Genomic DNA, 18,246 nt, shown 5'->3' on the forward strand with positions numbered 1-18,246 from the left:
GCAGTGTTCCAGTCTTTGGAGAGTAATTAATACTAATGCTAGCAGCAGCGCTAACATGCGCTGTAATTAGCCCTGTACCGCTGTCCTTGGCCTTCCAGATTCCCTGTGCCAGACTGACGGGGGGGGGGGGGGGGACCTCCCGAGTACCCAACTCTGGGACCACCCCAGGGGGAGCTCAGCATCACTAGGCTACATGGCAACACATGGAGGCCAGGACCCAGGAAAGTCGGCCCCTCCCAGGCCCCTCGCTGTGGTGCTAATATACTGGTGTCCTTCTCAGCTCAGAGAGGGCTATCATCACGGTGGGGACAGGCTGTGCCTCTTCAGGAACCCTGCCTATGTTCCCAGGGCCTCATCTGTACACTGTGAAATTAACTGGTATCCTGATGGGCTCAAGGGTTTGGGGAACTGTGTGCGGCTGATTCACCCTCTCCTTCCTCTTCCCTGTTCCTGTCTCTGGCTCTTATTGCAGATTTTGAACAACAGTCACTCTGAGGCTAACGATGCTTTTAGAGGGAAGCCCTTGTCCTCCCTGAGATTGTGTGGGTCTCAATCAGCCTGCTCAAATTGCTCTAACTTATTATCCATTCTTCTTTTCAAAAAAAAAAAAAAGAGAAAAGAAAAAAGAAAAACCACCAAGTTAATATTCTGTGTGGGTCTCAGAGAGCTACGGTGTTCTTGGCGTATTTACCAAAGTACAAGAAATAATTAGATTATTTACAGTCTTCGACTACATCTTGGTGGGGGGAGTTCCCGGTGGGGATGACAGTGGGTGTCGATAATATGTCCATGGCTGAGCAAGTCTTGTATCTGAGGCTTGAAGCAACCATGCCACTATTTATCATCAAATTTAAATCTTTTAATAAAATTAAACAGCCTGAAAAATGTTCTTGCTGGTTATTAAAGTCAACCAAGGGGATTATGGTTCTAAAGAAAGGAAGTGGAGTGCCTTCCAGAAAACATGTGAAGAAGCAGCCAGTGGAGGTGAACTCCTGCTAGGCCAGCTGTGCCCTCCTGCTATCCTTGCCCTGCCTGGAGCTACCCAGGAAGGGAAGGAAGCTCCAGCTCCTACTCAGGGGGCGCTGCAGGGCTCAGCATGGCTCCCACACCCTGGCCATGCTGGCCCGCTTCCTTATCCATGTGCACCGCCAACACTTCTCCCAGCCCTCAGGTGCTTGGCTCTTTCCTTTCATTCAAGTCTCTTGGATGAAATGTCACTCCCCCACCCACCACTGGCATCCCAAAAGAGCAGCCCCCTTGTCCCTTGTCCTTCTACCTATTGTCCCACCATTCTGTTTTATATTCTCTATAATGCACTCTGACCACTGTCTGAAATGTCTTATTTATTCACGCTTATTCTCTGCCTCCTCCGCCTAGAATGTGAGCTCACAGGGGAAGGCAGAGTCCACGTATGGCCATCTTTCCAGTGGGTCACGAGCCTGCTGGAAGGAGCCTCAGTAAACATGGCTAACAATGTTGGTGATCCAGGGGCTGGGATGGTAGCTCAGTGGTACAGCGCTTGCCTTGCATGCGGGAGGCCCTGGATTCGATCCTCAGCACCACATAAAAATAAAGAAACAAAAATAATATTAAAAAAAAAAAAAAGGTTGGTGATCCTGGCTCAGCCTCACACCGAGACCTGTGAACAGGCCACCACCACAGGGCAGGTGCTACATCACTCAGGAGGCCCACCTGAGTCAGGCAAAGGGATCGATCCTCAGCATCTTGCACAGGACACGAAGGCTCAGAGAAGAAAGGCATTGGCCTAAGATCACACTGTAAAGAAAGACCAGGGATCTAAACCTGAGCAGCTAGACCCCAGAGCCAGAGATATGGGCCTCCATTTCTCAGTTCCCAGGTTTCCAGAGGGAGTGGGATTCCCTGCCGTATTTGGGGAAAGCAATTGGGTGGTATTTCATGGAATCTGGCAGGAGCCATAGCCCCAAGAGGTGGGCTGAGCGAGAGATGCTTCCTGGCTATCCTCAACTGGACCACACTCTCTGGCCCCCGTTGGCTCCTGGGAAGTGCAGAGGTGGAAAAAGGGCTCCCTATTCTCCCAGACAGGGCGGAGGGATGAGGGCTCATCTCAGAGGCAAGGGATGGACACCCAGCCTCCAGACCATTTGCCCCCATCCCTGAGTCTCAGCCTCCATGTAAACCTGGAGGGAGCTTTGCATCCACAGAAAGGAAGAAGGCCCAGAGTCCTAATTCAAAACAAAATTAATGTTCTCCATTGTATGTGCAGTCACGTTTGGGGTGGGGGGAGCCCATGCAGTTGATAATTTCATAGCTCAACTCCCAGGAGAGTAAATGAGTTTTTTTTTTTTTTTTTTTTTTTTAATAAAAAGTTTAAATTGCATACAGCTCTCAGAGGCCCATTAACTAACAGATGCTGGTTATCAGAAGAAGTTATTTCCCTGCCTTTCTCTAAGCGAATGTGTTTAATCTCCCAGCGGTGCTACTGGGTGAGAAGCCGAGTGTGGCTGGGGACTGCAGCCCCTGCGTGGGCCCTGCTCTGTGCGTCCTCTCCTGGGAGCCTGGTGACTCAGGCAGGCTGGAGCCTTCTGACGCAGAATGTGGAATTGCATTAAGGCCATGGCAGGGGCCGCTTCACAGCCATTAGTGTCACAGACGGGGGCCGGGAGGGAGGGGCTGTTCCCTCCTACAGGGGGTGAGCTTGGGCAGCAGGCTGGGAGCTCCAGTGTGCTCTGGATGTCCTTAAGTGACAGGAGGCCAGTTCCTCTGCATACATGAAACCCACCCCCCACTAAATGGATTGTGAAGATGAGTAAATTACCTGTCGACATTCCTGAGAGCTAATGTTCCAGGCTTCCAGCAACCCCTCCTCCTTCCTCGCCTGCTTGCTATTCTGTAGCCAAACCTGCCCCTGCCCAGCGCTCTGCACCCACCTCCCCTGCCTCCAGCCAGTCCACACCTCAAATTCTCTCCATCTTCATCAAGCATTTATGGGTATCTGAATCTAAAATGTCCCATCCATTCCTTTTCTCTGCTTTAGACTGAGCTCCTTGACAGAGGGCCTCCTCTGTCCTGTTCCCCACAGGGTCCTGCAGTCCCAGAAAATGGTGCCTGGCACATAGTAGGAACTTAGCAAATAGGAACTACATGAATAAATGCTTGGAACTCAACCATCAGGGTGGGAATCACACATTCTAGATGCTGGCTTGGAATTCTGATGTTGCTTCCCCACCCCCCACCCCCGCCCCCAGTCAGAATGTCAGAGCAGAACCCAGGCATGTGAACTTGAGGGTGTCTGTTTTCTACTGGTCAGGCGGTACTGAGAACTGCTGTCCCCGAGTAGGGGTACATAGGACCTGGCCTCAGGTCCCTAGGGAGTCTATCTCAAGCCCCACATCCTACTAAGGGATACTGGGAGATCGTCCACCCTTGTGGGAACTCAGGACAAAAATCTCTATCCTTAGCTTTGAAGTGCCCCTTGTCATCAGTTTCTCATGAGCTGAAACCTGATGGTTTCCAAGGCTGTGGTCTTTATTTCCTCAGGGTTACTGACAACCTGCTTCTATCCAGCATTTGATTTTTTTTTTTTTTAAAATCCCTCTGAAGAAGAAAAAAGTAAGAAGACATAGATGGTCACTCCTTCTTTTAAAGTCAGTTGTGGGGGCTGGGGATGTGGCTCAAGTGGTAGTGCGCTCACCTAGCATGCATGAGGCACTGGGTTCGATTCTCAGCACCACATAAAAAAATAAAATAAAGATATTGGGTCCACCTAAAAACTAAAAAATAAATAAATAAAGTCAGTTGTATCCATTTAGTGAAACCTCCACACACTGAGCATAGCCCGGCGCCACGTGCAATGCTGGTGCAGCAGAAGGCAGGCTCTCCAGCCCCGAGCCAATGTGGGCAAGGACACACACTGCCACCTCCACTTCCTATGGAAGTCACGACAAATTATGGGGAAAGAATTAAAAGGCACAAAATCAATGGATAATCAAAATAGGAGGTGTGAATGCAGTCAGCAAGATGTCAGCAAGATTCTGGAAGCTGGAGAACTGGTGGAAACATCATTGAGAGCAGAGAGTGGAGAACCAAGCATTGGTAGGCCAGGCAGGGTGGGGCAGAAGTACATCCACTAACACCGCAGGTTCCCCCAAAGGCTTCATCAGTGGCCCAGACACCACAGAAGGCAGGGAAGCAGTGGGGTTTATTTCATAAGTCAGTTAAAGGAGTCATACCCCCAGCTCATCTCCTCACCCCTGCAAGGTCTCAAAAGTCTAATCCAGGGACCTGGACTTAAGCAGCAGCCTAGAGCAAGGTATCATGCTAAAAATACAGGTAATAAAACTCAATGGTGACATTGCAGTCTCCTTCTCTACTTGACTCCTAGAGATGGTGGCCAAGTGCATGCTGCCAGGCAAGAGACTGCAACTTTTCAACTCTTTCAATACTGTCACTGAGTGGGGGATAGTTTTGTGGTAGAGTGCTTGCCTAGCACACATGAGGCCCATGGTCAAACCCCAGCACTACCAAACAAACAAAATTATAAATAAAATTACAAAATAGAGGGAAAAAAAGGCAAAAGAAAAATGGAAATTAAATTTTTCCCAGAATCAAGAGAGAAAAACAATCAGGAATTCAAATTGTGTTAGATTTCCTAAGGGCAAACTCAGATGTTGGAAATCAGTTGAACAACATTAAAAAAAATGTTTTAATTGTAGATGGGCACAATACCTTTATTTATTTACCTTTTTTTGTGGTGCTGAGGATTGAACCCAGTGCCTCACCCATGTTAGGTGAGTGCTCTACCACTGAGTCACAACCCCAGCCTCAATGGACCAACATTTTGGAAATCTTCATGATGATTCGCAAACTTGTCTTTTATATCCAGCACAACTATCAATCAAGCAGGATGGCAGAATGGGACATTTTCAGATAAGAAAATTTCTCAGAAAAAAATGTCCTCCAGACTCGTTTCTTAGAGGATGTCTCCCTCAAAATGAGGTAGTAAAACACAAAAGTGAAAAACCAGAGACCTGAAATGAGAGGACCCAACCCAAAAAATAGCAAAGGAAGTACTGGCAATTGTTGTGAGTGAAGTGTGCTGCAGACCCAGATGGCAGTCAGTTCAGAGAAGAAGAGAATGGAGAGCTGCAGGAATGCATTCTTGAAAAATCCCCAGAAATTGCCGATGGTGGGCTGGGGGTGTACAGCACTTGCCTAGCGTGAGCAAGGCTCTTGGTTCAATCCCTGGGACTAACTAAACAACAAAAAATTATTGATTGCCTGATGTGAGTCAATGTGCAGAGATTTATACCTCTGTCAGGATTTGGTGCTGAATTCATGATAGATATATCGGAAAGTAAATGAATAAAACACTAAGACTTAGTAAATCCAGAGGAAACAAAGAGTTATATATAAAAGGTAAATACAGCCATAGAACATCCAAAACACAGCGTGGAAATATATTTTAGTAAACTTAATCATTTGAAGTATACAGACACAGCCAAATTTATGTCACTACTCTAAAAGAGGAAAGAAGGAGATCTGTGCTTCGGATAGGGCTGGAAGGAAGATTCAGAGTCAATTCCTTATCTTCCTTAGGAGGAAATCAATTGATGACACCGAGAAGTGAAAAATCAAGAATATAATCACATTATTTGGAAATATAAAGGTTAATACTAGAGGAAATAACATGGCTGACCCTGGGAGGTGGAAGACTAGGGTGATAGGGACTACTGGTTTCCATTATGAGCCTGTAACAACTATTTGGCTTTTTATATTATGCACACAAAATAGTAAAGAAATAAAAAAAAAAACACTGCAAAACCAAATCCAACAACAAAATCTAGAACTTCCCTTCAAATTGCTTTCAATCCAGCAAAGGGCAGACTCTGGTAAGATGGGGTTCAAATGCTCAGAGAGGTGGAGTGGCAGCCCAGTGGCTCCCATCACAGGCCTTCACTGCTAATGTGTGGAAAAGGAACTCTGGAGTCTGCAGATAGAGATCAACCTCCATGGCTGAGCTTGTGGGAAACAGGAGGAAGCAAACCAGGCAACACACACTAGCAAGTTGAATATTAGTGGAAGGTTTTGTCATTACTCATGGGAAATATTTCCTGTAATTTAGAGCCACTTTTAGGGCTAGCAGTGTGACTGGGAGGAGGGGTTGAAACCTAATGGGGGTCCTGGCATGGCTTTTAAAGTCTCCTACCTTCCTGCACATTTTCTTAACATGTTTGAAGTAGCAGAGGCATGTTTTTCAAAGTCCATAACACTAATTTTGTGTTTCTCACAATTTTTACTCTTTATTTCCTTCTTTGAAGTGATTTGAACATGGCTAAGAAAACAAAATCACGAGTTCTACTTGAAGAAACAAGAGCCTGGACTCTAAGTGCAGTTTTGGAGGGGTTTTTTTGGCTTCTGATGGGGCATGTCACTCCCATTACAGGACCCTGGGCAAACTCTCAGGGACTCATCTTCTAATGCAACGACAAAGATAATGGCAAATCTGTGAGGCAACTGCCTGGAACAGCTCCTTTTGTTGCTGTTTAGAAAATGCTTCTACTCTACAGCTTAGCTCTGGAGACCACCATCATCCTTGCTTCGCATGGCACAGAAATGTGCCTCTGTCCGCATCCTCTGTGAATGCACAAAGACACCAGACATGCAAGTCACACCGACAGGCCTGGACTAGTGCAGCAGGGGTATTGCTAGGACAGGTCAGGAGTCAGAGCACAGGTAGTTGGCCATAAAGGTGGATCCTGCTCCCCAGCCCCAACCACTTCTGTACCCTGTGCCCCAAGTAACTTTCCTCTGAGTAAAATAATGTGGATTCCTACCCAGCCCCCATCCATACCCTTAGACTTCCTGCTGCCCTAGGCGGCTCTCTGTGTGGTAGACTATATCCCTTCTGGCCTGACTTCACTGCAGGTCTTGTGGGCTTTCAACTGTCCTCTACTCATATGAACAGCTGCTCTACCTTACGCAAAGAAATGCAAACTAAAACCAAGACATCAAGTGTACTTTCCAGATGAGCTATGATCAAAAGCTAGACCAGGCAAGGTGCTGGCAACAAAGGAAGGAAATAGGTCCCAAAGGGACCAGGAATTGGTGTGTGCTCTTTGCAGACAGTCGGGGAGTTGTCTAAGGAAATTTAAAATGAAGGTGTCCTTGACCCAACTTCTCTTCCAGGAATGCAGCCAGGACAGCTGGCTATCTTGGGGCGTGTGCTGCAGCTCTGTCTGCGCCAAGACGACGCTGCAGCAAGGCACCTTGGCTGGCTGAGTAAACCAGGAAGCACCGCACACAGAGGACAAATGCAGGGCTACCTGAATAAAGACAGCCACACCGTGTGTGCTAACGTGAAGTGACCTTCAAGATATACAACATTCATGACAGGCAGGTGGAGTATGCCGCTGGTGGCTGGAAAAACACAAGGGCTGTGCACAGTGTGCACACAGGGTCTCTGGAAAAAGGACGTGGGTTTAGGGTGGAGGAGGACTGGCTTGGCACTTGTACACTTGGGTCTTGTGTGAGGTCCTACCACTTGCCTGTGCTACTTTTCTGAAAAAAGTAAAAATTGTTTTCATTAACGTTTTGACAACACCGTAAGGTGAGGGACTGTCAGGCACTACTTTAGAAGCCACGCATCTTTCAGAGCTGGAAGCAATTTACACCAGTGGGTACCTTCAATCAAGAACAGGTGCTTCCCCAACAGGAAAAAAATGGAATGCAAGTGGTCTGAGTGCTAAGCTGTCAGGCATGCGTTCCTCCTCAGGGAGATGCGAAAGCTGGCCTGGGTTGTCTCCCTAATCTGTTTTCTAGTGCAAAATATCCACCATTTTCATTTAATCCAACTTCCTGTTCCTAAGAAGCAGTGAGAGCGCAGAGCAATCCAAAGCACACCTAAATGCTCTTAAGCCATCTATTCAGAATAATTTTACATTGAAACATCCTTTAAATATATTCAGAGCACAGAATTTATTGAACATAATACGGCAGACAGCTCATACAAAAGTGTATGCCTCGGCAAGAACAGGTTTCATCGGTCAGACCCAGAACATGTGAGAACATGCTGTGAACAGCTCTTTCAATCTGGACACTGCACAAATACATCTCCTTCCCTCTGGGAAACGTAAAGTCAGCCATAAAACTGCAAATTTATTACATATCAGATAACCAAAATGTATTATGCTAAAGAACCCTTTCCTGCACTGACTTTTTAAATGAGTTCCATGTCAAAACAGGAAATACAAAAAGGAAAAATTATGAAAACTACAGCATTCTGAGACTTCTCTTAAAATACTCAATTCCTAAAATGTTAACAGCGTACACGGAAGTCACGATCACACATCACAAACTGCAGAGATCTTTTTTCAAGATAGGGAAAAAGATGTAAAGCAGGTCAGGGACAATATGCATTACCGAAGCTACTTCTTTTATTTGAAAGGCGAGAAGAGATGAAGGGAACATTTAAATAGATCATTTTGAGTTTCTTATAGGAAGTTCCGAATGACAGCAGCTTATAAATGAATAGAAGGCAGGAAGGCAGGCAGGCGCTCCTAACAGGAATGAGGACCAAATGTACTTTGCATTTCTCTATGTATGAACTTGAATCTCCATACTTAGGCTGCTTACGAATGAAAAATATAAAATTAAAAGCATATCAACTAATTTCTCAGCACCCCTGCAGTATCTAACATACAGAAGGTACACACAGTCTCAGTATCAGACAATAAATTCTGACCTTTGAATCCAAGTTAAAAGATTCAATGGGGAAAAAAATTAAATGAATGCTGCCCTAAAGGGTTCACAGCTGAATTTAGTTTACTTCTAAAAAACAACATAAAGAGGGGCACGCAGGATGCCTGTTCACGAAAGGAACCGGGCCCTTCTGTACTGCAAGACAGGGGCAAGATGACGCTCATCTTCAGAACAGCTCTGCATTCTTGTCAGCACTCGGGCTTAATGAGACTGTGTTAAGAGATCTGATCAGTCTCCCTGAGCTGGTGTCTCCTGAAGGGAAATAGAAAACAGGTAAGCAGATGTGGCTTTGCGCGCCCGCTGCTGCTCCACCTGCAGAAGCTGGGCCACGCTCCTGAGGCTCATCAGAATGCAAGAGGGAGTGAGCGTCCATCCTGCACCCACCTCCATTAGCAAAATGATGGAACCCACATCAGCCCGCTGCTGCAATAAACCAACTGTAACGGGCATTGTTACAGGATCAATGTTTCCTGGTTTGAAAATAAACATCAGCATTTATCTAGCAGCAGCGGGCGATGCTCCCACAGCACTGTTTTATTCAACTGACATCTTTTAATCAGAGCAACCATATTGTGGCAACATTCCAAGGTATCATAATTGCAAATATTTATGGCAAGTTGGATAATAGCTATAATTTTTTTGCTAGCTTTTTCCTTTTCTACGGATTTGATGCAGACATTTTCTAATGAGTTAATTCCATTAAGAAAAAAAAAATCTAAAGTAATTATATTTGAGACAACCTCTCATCCGCTTCCCCTGGCTTCGCTTTTAATGATAACACATAGCTGTTTATGTGTGCTTGTGTCTTTTTTAATTTTTCAAAATACCTCCATAATACAAATAAACTAAAACAAAACCTCTGTTTTTAAGTGCGTAGATATGGCAACAAGCACCTCCACCACCATCAGGGAGGTCTGGGTCCCCTCGGCAAAGGGTGGGCAACCTCATGAGCCCCAACTCACAGTGTTCCTGGCAGCTGAGCCTCGAGCGCCAAGCACGCAGCTAATGGGATTCGGAGGCCAGAGGAAGGGCACTGCACCTCACCGTGGACCCGCTCCAGGGCCCCCCAGCCTGCCCCTCTCCACTCATCTCCTTATCACCGTCTTCTACCTCTGCTCCCTTTGCTGATTTCCTGGAAACCACAGCGCTAATTCAGGCAGGGGCTGGAAATACCGGTAGTCCACATGCCTATGTTCACACCCAGCACTTCCGGAGTACCTATTTTAATGAACCGCTCTCTTGCTCACGTGTAACTTGTGAGTTGTGTAAAGCCTCCGCATAAAGCATCCCCATCACTGCTCGCAGAGACAGACTGGCAGTTTCCTTTCGAAAGCCCCCAAATTCATCCCCTGGGTGAGCTGGGCAGAGATCTCTAAACAGTGAGAAAATGGAAAAGGCACACCCCTTCACTGCCCAGAGCGTGTTCAGGTTCCAAAAGAGGAGGAAGGGGGTCTGAACTAGAGTGGCTTCTCCTTGCCTCTGCTGGGACAACTAGACTAGACCCAAACACAAGGGTGTGCAGAGCTCCTTCCCCAGTTCCCACCAGCAGGTACATGCAGCGTTGAAGCTATCCATGGGCGGGCCTGAGCAGGGGCTGGTTTAGTTCTAAACCAGAAGTTCTGAAAGATGCCCAGCTTAACCTTCCGAAGCCTTCACCTCCTCATGTACAAGACGGAGCCTTCCTCTCTGGGATCAGCTGTGGGTGAGGACTGTCCATGGGTGAACTGGTGTGGTGCTAGACACAGCAACTGTCTCTGAAAGGATCCCACCAAAGCAGCTGAGGGAAAAAGCCTTCTCTAAGTCCATTCAGACCAGGGACCCTGAGGGAGCCAAACTTCATGGGGACATGTGATCCCAGAGCTGCCCTTGGGTTCCCAGAGCAAAGGCTGGCCTCATCAGACCTGGCACCCATCCACCTACACTATACAAACGCAATTCCCAGTCTGTTCATCTCTGAAGGCACTCATTCTCAACAGAGCAGACTGGGCCCAGGTCCACACTTAAGTCTCCTCTGACAGGGTACATTGCTAAGTTCCACTTGATTCCCCTCTTTCAGCAAGCTAGATGGGCTCTGCAGGAGAGGTGGGGACACCACCACCAGTAAGGGAACACCAGAGAAGGTCTGGTGGGTGATGTTACCCAGGTATACAGGTGACTGAAAAACCCAACACTCATGGCTCTTGGTTTTTGATTTTAAACCAAGGATTTCACAAACCACAACCAGAAATTTGTACATGGGCCAGTTCTTTTGAGAAGGAGCTGAAAATGACAAATGGCACTTTATTTTGGCATGGATTCCGAGTTTGCAAATACAAAGATCTGTGTGCAAAAAAAATATAGGCACCATTTGAAAACTGTCAAGCTACTTACATATGGCACACACGCCACACACACACATGCACGCACACACACGCACGTGCACATACAGAGCTTGTTTTCAAATTAATTTGAAGGGCTATTTAGCTCTGAGCTTTCACCGCATTCAGTTATATCTGACTCAATACAGCTGCAAGCTGGGCACTGATATCTTTCGATAGCAATTCTGTTCCTAGGATTTGTTTGAAAGCGTTTAGGTTTTCATGGATCACTGGAGGTTCTTCATTTTCCCCCTTCTGTGTTATGTAGGTCTAAGCCATCTCTCTAGGCATAAACTGTCCACTGGTAAAAATCAATTTTGATTTTATCACTATTTATTACTGCTAGTGCCAGCAGTTTAAAAGACTAGAGAGGGAAAACATGCAAACTAGGAGGAGAAGAAAAATTACAGCCAGGTCCTCACACCTACCAATACACAGCCTGTTCTCTTTAAGAGGTATTTCGTATCACGCTGAGAGCTTAAAATTATCAATTTGAAAATTCAATCCGTAAACATTTACAGGGCTCTGCTGTTGCTTCCATCTCCTCTGTGCGCACGTGGCTGGCGTTCCTAAAGCCAGGGCACCCGACAGAGGAGCTGTGAGTACAGCACCCAAGGGAGGCTGGTATCCCTACTGGGTCTCAGCCTTGCCCTTGCCCAGTTATCAGTCTTTTCATCTGTGGGCAGAACAGAGGGCTGTCAGAACTCCACATTCACCTCTTCTTGGCCTTACTGTTTTCTTTCTTCGCTTACTCCAGAATGACACCCCGAATGTGCACATGTCACCACACTCTCCGGAGGGCTTGTGGCTCTTAGGCAGTCCTTGAAGAAGCAGCCCACACTCCACCAGTTCACCTCCTGGCACACTTCTTACTGCCAGGATGACTCTGTGTGACCTGCCTCCCCACAGCTCCCCTGCTTCTCTCCTGGTAGAGATTCCTTCTCCAGTAAGTCAAGAAGCCCACAAGTTAATGTGTGTTCCTCAAGTCCCACCCTCAACGGGGGAAGGAGAATGCAGAGGAGGATCTGCTGAAAGAGACAACTCTGCATTTTAAGGTATTTGTTTGTTCGTTTTGCTGCAACCAATCTGCATCCTCTGAGAAACTGAGCAACTTCTCTTAGACACACCCCAAATACAAAAGTCACTTTCTAAAATCCAAACCTCACCAGCCTCTCAGGCACTCTTCAAACCCCACCACTGGTTGTTCTCATGAGCTGTTTTATCAGGAGACACAGCCTAGCCTTTAGGACCTCGGGAGGCCCCGCTGCAGCATCATGGGGCTGCATTGCTCCCCTGGTACTTCTGGAGGTCTTCAATCACTCTCAAGACTACACGGACTAGAAGCCACAGAGACACTAGTCTGCTGCAACATCTCCAATTAGCAAATTTTAGCCCACTTTCAGAAAATTGAGTGGCAGAAGGCACGTGCCTCAAAGTTCAGTCTTCTCACTTCCTTTAAGCACTGAGGCTACAGGGAAAAATCATGATCTAACCTACAGTGATGCAGCCTTCCCCACCGGCACGCTCCCTGCAACCCTAGCTCGGCAGAACAAGGCCTGCTTGATGTCTTCTGAGAGCACAAGGGGTTTGTAGTAAATTTCTTTTCAAAAATACAGAAAGCTACTTACTCAGATGGACCACAGATTCCCACTTTGCTGGCCTTGAGATTCCAGTTGACCAGAGTTAGTGTTGGGAGCAATGTGGCTCAAGATGCATGAACTTCCAAAACTGTCATCTTTTTTGATGAACTAGTCGGCTCAAACTCACACACACACAGGGCCATGCCCAGCACCCGCATGAGCCTGTGGTACAGCTCCCTGACCAGAGCAGGGCTGCTTCTCACTGAAGGACAAGGGCAACAGGCACCAAGATGTCAACAGTTCAATTTTCATACTGTCAGTTGAAGCCAGCCAAACATGTATGCACGCACACAGGCACGCAGGCACGCACGCACTAACGCACGCACACGCAGCTAAACCTCTGAACCCAGATTTCTCATGTATAGGGCTCATTTTAAAACGTTCTAATGGCAAAATAATGATGATGATAAAATAATAATTCCCCTCATACAGTAAATGTGACAAAATGACAAAAGAACTCTTAATTTGGGGGCTTTATTTTAGTTTTTTTTTTTTTTCTTTAAGATGCTACATAGTCAAACAGAATTGGATTGGTCTTTTACAGCACAAAATTAATTCACAGTCAAACCTGCATTTCCACTCAGATTGGCGGAGGAACCCGCCTAGACCGCCTCCCAGAGCTCTCTCCCTCTGCAGGCGCAGTCCACCTCTTCATCCTGTCTCCCTGGGGGGCCCACAGGAGGTCAGGCCCATATGTGGGCCTGTGTGCTGGAAGTCTGAGGGTGACTGAGGGGGCAGAAGAGCAATCTAGAACACTGGCCACTCTTCTCTATTGATACAGGTGATCCGGAGTTGACTGTCCCTATAAATTTCCTCCTATGACATTTTTTACTGACTGACACAGAAAATACCTCCTGGCAGCTGTTCTCCAACATTCCATCACCCCTCCCCACACCCAGAACCTCCAGAGACAGAGGAGCCATGGCCCCAGCAGCAGTGCCAGCCCAACCCACTGGCATTATATAAGCACAGGTGATTTTTAGGCCACAGCATTAACTGCTCTCTTGTGACAATAACACATGAGATGAAATACATTAAATAAGTTAAATATGCATTAAACATCTCTGAATAACAGTCCAGTTTCACTACGTGAACCAACAGTAACTTAGCTTGGTCCCACTAAGAGAACAAAGCCATGACATCCCCAAGGGACGGGCGGCCATGCATGCCTACCGCCCATGGTGGGCACCTCAGGCTGCCACGGCACCGTGCTTCCAGCTTTTGCCATTTTGGACAGTCCCAAGGAACTGGTGGCTTAGACAGAACTGAGGTCATGGAAAAACAGCCTGGGGCAGGAGAGGGCAGCATGGGGGCTGCCCTGTAGGGGACTGTACAGCCCACCGCACTGGGCTCCAGCTCCTGCTAGCCAGCACCAACAGGTGAGGAAGAGTGTCGAGGCCGACCAGGGTTCAAAAGGACAGTCACACCCCGCCACAGAGGTGCCAACTGCGGCTTCCCTCATCACCAACAGAGATCATTCTCCCCCAATCATTTGCTATATGTTTTAACTCTCTAAAAGATTGTTATATTATGTTATATCATGTGCATCTGTGTGTGTATGTGCGCGCGGGGAGGGGTAATTGAAAGGCAAGACCTGTGAGATGTCATCAGACGTTAATTCTTTTTACACATAGTTATGATAAATTTAAATTCCATGGTATGGTGGATGCCTTGATCTGACTCCCATCCTTCACATGCTGCCCTACAAGGCAATCTTGCCTACAATGACACCGACGATGAAGAACAAGACCACCAGAGCCAGCAGCCGGGTGCTGAGGCCCTCCTCCTTCCCGGTGGCAGCCAGCGCGGCAATGGGGCTGTTGCTCGGCACCGTCTTCCTCATCCGGAGCCCATCTTCTTCCTGTGGGAGCAAATGCACATTTCAAAGATAGTCCAAGCCCCGATGACTCTGTGCCACCACAGCCTGTACACACAGCAGCTGACTCCTGCAGAGAGGGAAGGACTAGCTTGAGGCCATTGAGGAGGCACTGCCAGAAGCCCTCTATGTCATCCACCCTGTTGGTGCCACTAGCTGTCTTTTTACAACACAAATCTAAGCTGCACACTCTCGGTTCCCCATGATTTATGGAAAAAGCTCTTCAGAAGGCCATCCAGGCCCTTCTCATCCACAGTCGCATCCATCTCAGTGGCAACTCTGCACGTTCCTCCTCCCATGTCCAGTCCCAAATCCTCTACCTTCTTACCTCACAGGTACAGGCTTCCCTAATCAAGTCACTACTAGCTTTTGAAATCATAGGCACTTCTTAGGGCACAAACGTACAATACAAGAAACTACAAAGTGGGGGACCCGGAAGCTTTCACTTGAAGAGCTGTACAGAGTTGGCTCCTGATGAGTTACATGCAGATTGCTGAAATCAAATGGCATCTGGAATAGTAACTATGACTCACTTTCATACACTCATCTCAAGTATTTTCTACTCAATGTGTAGATTTCTCACTAAAGAAGCCACAACTCCTTCCATCCATATACGAAGATACCTGCCACACTTTCCCTGCAATATCAGACAGGTGAGGAGCAGGACGTCTTCCTCTCCTCTGCATCCAGGGCCACTGCCTCTGTTGCCACGCATTGCCTGAAGGCTGCAGGCACTCTGCGATCTCTGGGTCACTTGCTATATGCCCTCCAGGTCACACCCACCTTCCTGAGCAGGGCCCAGCACCAAGGCCTTTCTGTTCTGCCCAGGCTTATCTCTGCAGCTAGACCTCATGCTGACTGCTCTTCCTACTCTGCCTAAACCCACCCAACAGCACACTTTCTTTTTCTCTCTCTTTTTTTTTTTCCCCACTTCTTTCACATTCATCAGGTGCCTAAGTGTCCCTGTGGTCAGTCAACAGCCCATGGGGCAGGCTCCCTCCAGGAACGTAATCACTGGTTGGAATCCATAGTGCCAGCACATAGCAGACTCTCATTGAATTTGTTGGCCAAATGAAAGAATGAACCGACACAAAACAAGAAATCAGAGTTTGGCAGGATAAAGAATCTCCCAATGTCAAGATCAGTCTGATAATATTTTAAAGATATTCTGCTCATGGGGCATGGCCAACATCACTGCACAGTGATAAATGACTCAATTGTTTGATTAACTTTTAAAAAATCAGCACAGCAAAATACAGTATATATTTTATTGGGTTTATATGGAAGCTATTTCTACCTATTTATCATTTTAAACAACACAGAACTCTATTTCTGAAGAGAAAGATTCTCAAAGAGAAGCTGTAGGCCTATCTCAGAGTGTTAGCCAAGAAAGGAGGTGCCAGCTTCACAACCAACTTTGAAGGAAGGTGCAGAGGAGGCAGGTCCAGGTCACTGCACAGTGGGATGGGCTGCTGCTTCCAAACACCAGGCATCCTCCCTCCTCCATAAATGGAGGGTGTGTCCCTGAAGCCACTACAGTGAGAGTGGACACCACAGCATGCCCCAAGACAGAAGTGAGGTTAGCAGAAAAGGCAGCCTCGGTGCTCAAGTTGCAGCAAAGGTCCCCATGATCTCATGGCCAGAGATACTCCCTTTGGTACCATGTTTGAAATAGACTCATACTTTCATGGCTGGGAGGGCTAGAGATGCGTGCAGTGGATGCAGGCAGGGAAATGCTGCGCTGTGCACACTGGCTTACTTCCCGAGCCCGACACCTGCCTCACCACCCAGTGCAGCTCGACCAGCCCACACCCAAGCTGGACACCCGAGTGCCCCCTCTGCACTCCACTCTCCCTCCACTAGGACAGCACCATATCCCCAATCTCCCTACCACATCAGCAGTTTGATGAGCCAGTACTGCCTAGAACTATTTAGAGTCTTTAAAAATATGGGTCAGTTATTTTGCCCCTTAAAGAGACCCATATGAATGGCAGGAAGTAGGGGTTGAAAACACATGTTCAATATAACCACTGCTGATTTCTAATTCACACACTGAACACAGGTTGTCTTGTTTTTTTCTTTTCTTTTTTTGAGGATAAGAGTTTAAATATCCGAGGATTTTCTGCCCAAGGAACAGTGGTCCTTACTTGGGGGCTTTTGGGATCCTTTTGAGAACGAGATGAAAACTACGAAAATTTCTCCCCCGGTGGGCTGGGGCTGGGGCTCAGTGGTAGAGTGCCCGCCTAGCACATGTGAGGCACTGGGTTCGATTCTCAGAACCACATAAAAGTAAATAAATAAAGGTACTGTGTCCATCTATAACTAAAGATATATTTTAAAATATTTTCTCCCCAGGTAAGAAAAACTAAACAGATACAACAGAACTCAACCAAGGCAGAGACCTGTCAGCTTTCCCGTCCAGGGAGGCTGTCCCTGCTCTCTGCAGAGGAGGTGGCCGCTGTTACCTTGAACTGCTTGTTCTCCTCCCGCAGCCTCTGGACCTCCCCTTGCAGCCTCTTGCACTCTTCCAGCACCTTCTTAACTTCAGAGTCGTCCAAAGAAGTAGTCAGAGATTTAGACACCGACGGTGCTTCTGTCTTGGATGCAGTTGTGGATATAATCTTATTTATTTCTATATCATGCTGTTCAGAAATAAACAAAAGTCCAAGCGTCACCAACAATGTAAAAAAGGATGTTTTTAAGCAAAATGAGGTAGTTCTCATTTCTCACACACCACACATGTACTGTTTTGTCCACACTGTAATAAGTCACATTTATTTTTTAAATGGATCAATTTATCTAATATCTTAATAACCTAAAGCAACCGGGCCCTAGAAATTATGGATAAGGGCAAAGAATTCAGTTGGGCTGAGACTAATACTTCAAAGAAAGAGAAAAAGGGCTGTGCAAATGGCACTATCAAATTCCTGCCATGCAAAAAATTAGCATACTGTAATTGTGCAAGCTCAGGAATTATCAGCCACAAATTACTCTCACTGTGAAGATGTGAGCATCCCCAAGACTGGATGGGCGAGGATGGGAGGATGGGGAGAGGACTGCATAGGGAGGTCTGTCCCACCAACCTGGAACTGGATGCTGGATGAAGGTGAAAACAAACGCCCAGAGCCTCCCTGGTCACACACATCCTGGTCCCAGTCATGTTTTGCTGCGACAGCCTCTCCAGATGCGTGGGAGAGTGGGGGCAGGGCACATAAGCAGGCTGGGGAGGTGACTGGGGATTGCTGCCTGGGGTTCTGGGCAACATCTGGATACTAGATCTCTAGCTCTGCCCTCCCCTTCCCACCAGGGAGGGAATCCTGGGAAGCAGGGCCCAAAGTTACTAGCCCAGAGCCCAGAGCTAGGACCAGAATCCAGGTCTCCCAGCCCCTAAACCGATTTCTACATTGTACAGAATATACAATGAGAAAAGGGGAAAATGTGACAATTATTCATTCAAAGAAATAGGATGATGATAGTGGCCAGTTACTGAACAGATAAAAACTGTACAGTGTGACACAAATCAACAGCATTCCCCAAGATCATTCTAGATGATGTTTACAGAATGCTTCAGAGTATTTCCATTTCCCAGCCCTGGCTACTAATGGCCAGGGTAGTTTCATATTCTGCATGAGTT

General features: G+C 47.0%; 1 protein-coding gene across 1 annotated transcript in view; it reads right to left on the minus strand.

The window, feature by feature from the left end:
- Positions 1-13,194: 13,194 nt before the first annotated feature.
- Positions 13,195-18,246, minus strand: part of Vapb (VAMP associated protein B and C) — a 44,760-nt gene continuing 39,708 nt past the window's right edge. Inside the window, exons 5-6 of the mRNA XM_076851911.1 lie at positions 17,078-17,254; positions 13,195-14,597 (exon numbers count right to left, since the gene is read on the minus strand). Of these exons, the coding sequence (XP_076708026.1) occupies positions 14,439-14,597; positions 17,078-17,254 (336 nt within the window). The 3' untranslated portion in view covers positions 13,195-14,438. The remainder of the gene's footprint in view (positions 14,598-17,077; positions 17,255-18,246) is intronic.

The sequence above is a fragment of the Callospermophilus lateralis genome, chromosome 3 (genome assembly GCF_048772815.1).
Source record: "Callospermophilus lateralis isolate mCalLat2 chromosome 3, mCalLat2.hap1, whole genome shotgun sequence".
In the NCBI taxonomy this organism is placed as follows: Eukaryota; Metazoa; Chordata; class Mammalia; order Rodentia; family Sciuridae; genus Callospermophilus; species Callospermophilus lateralis.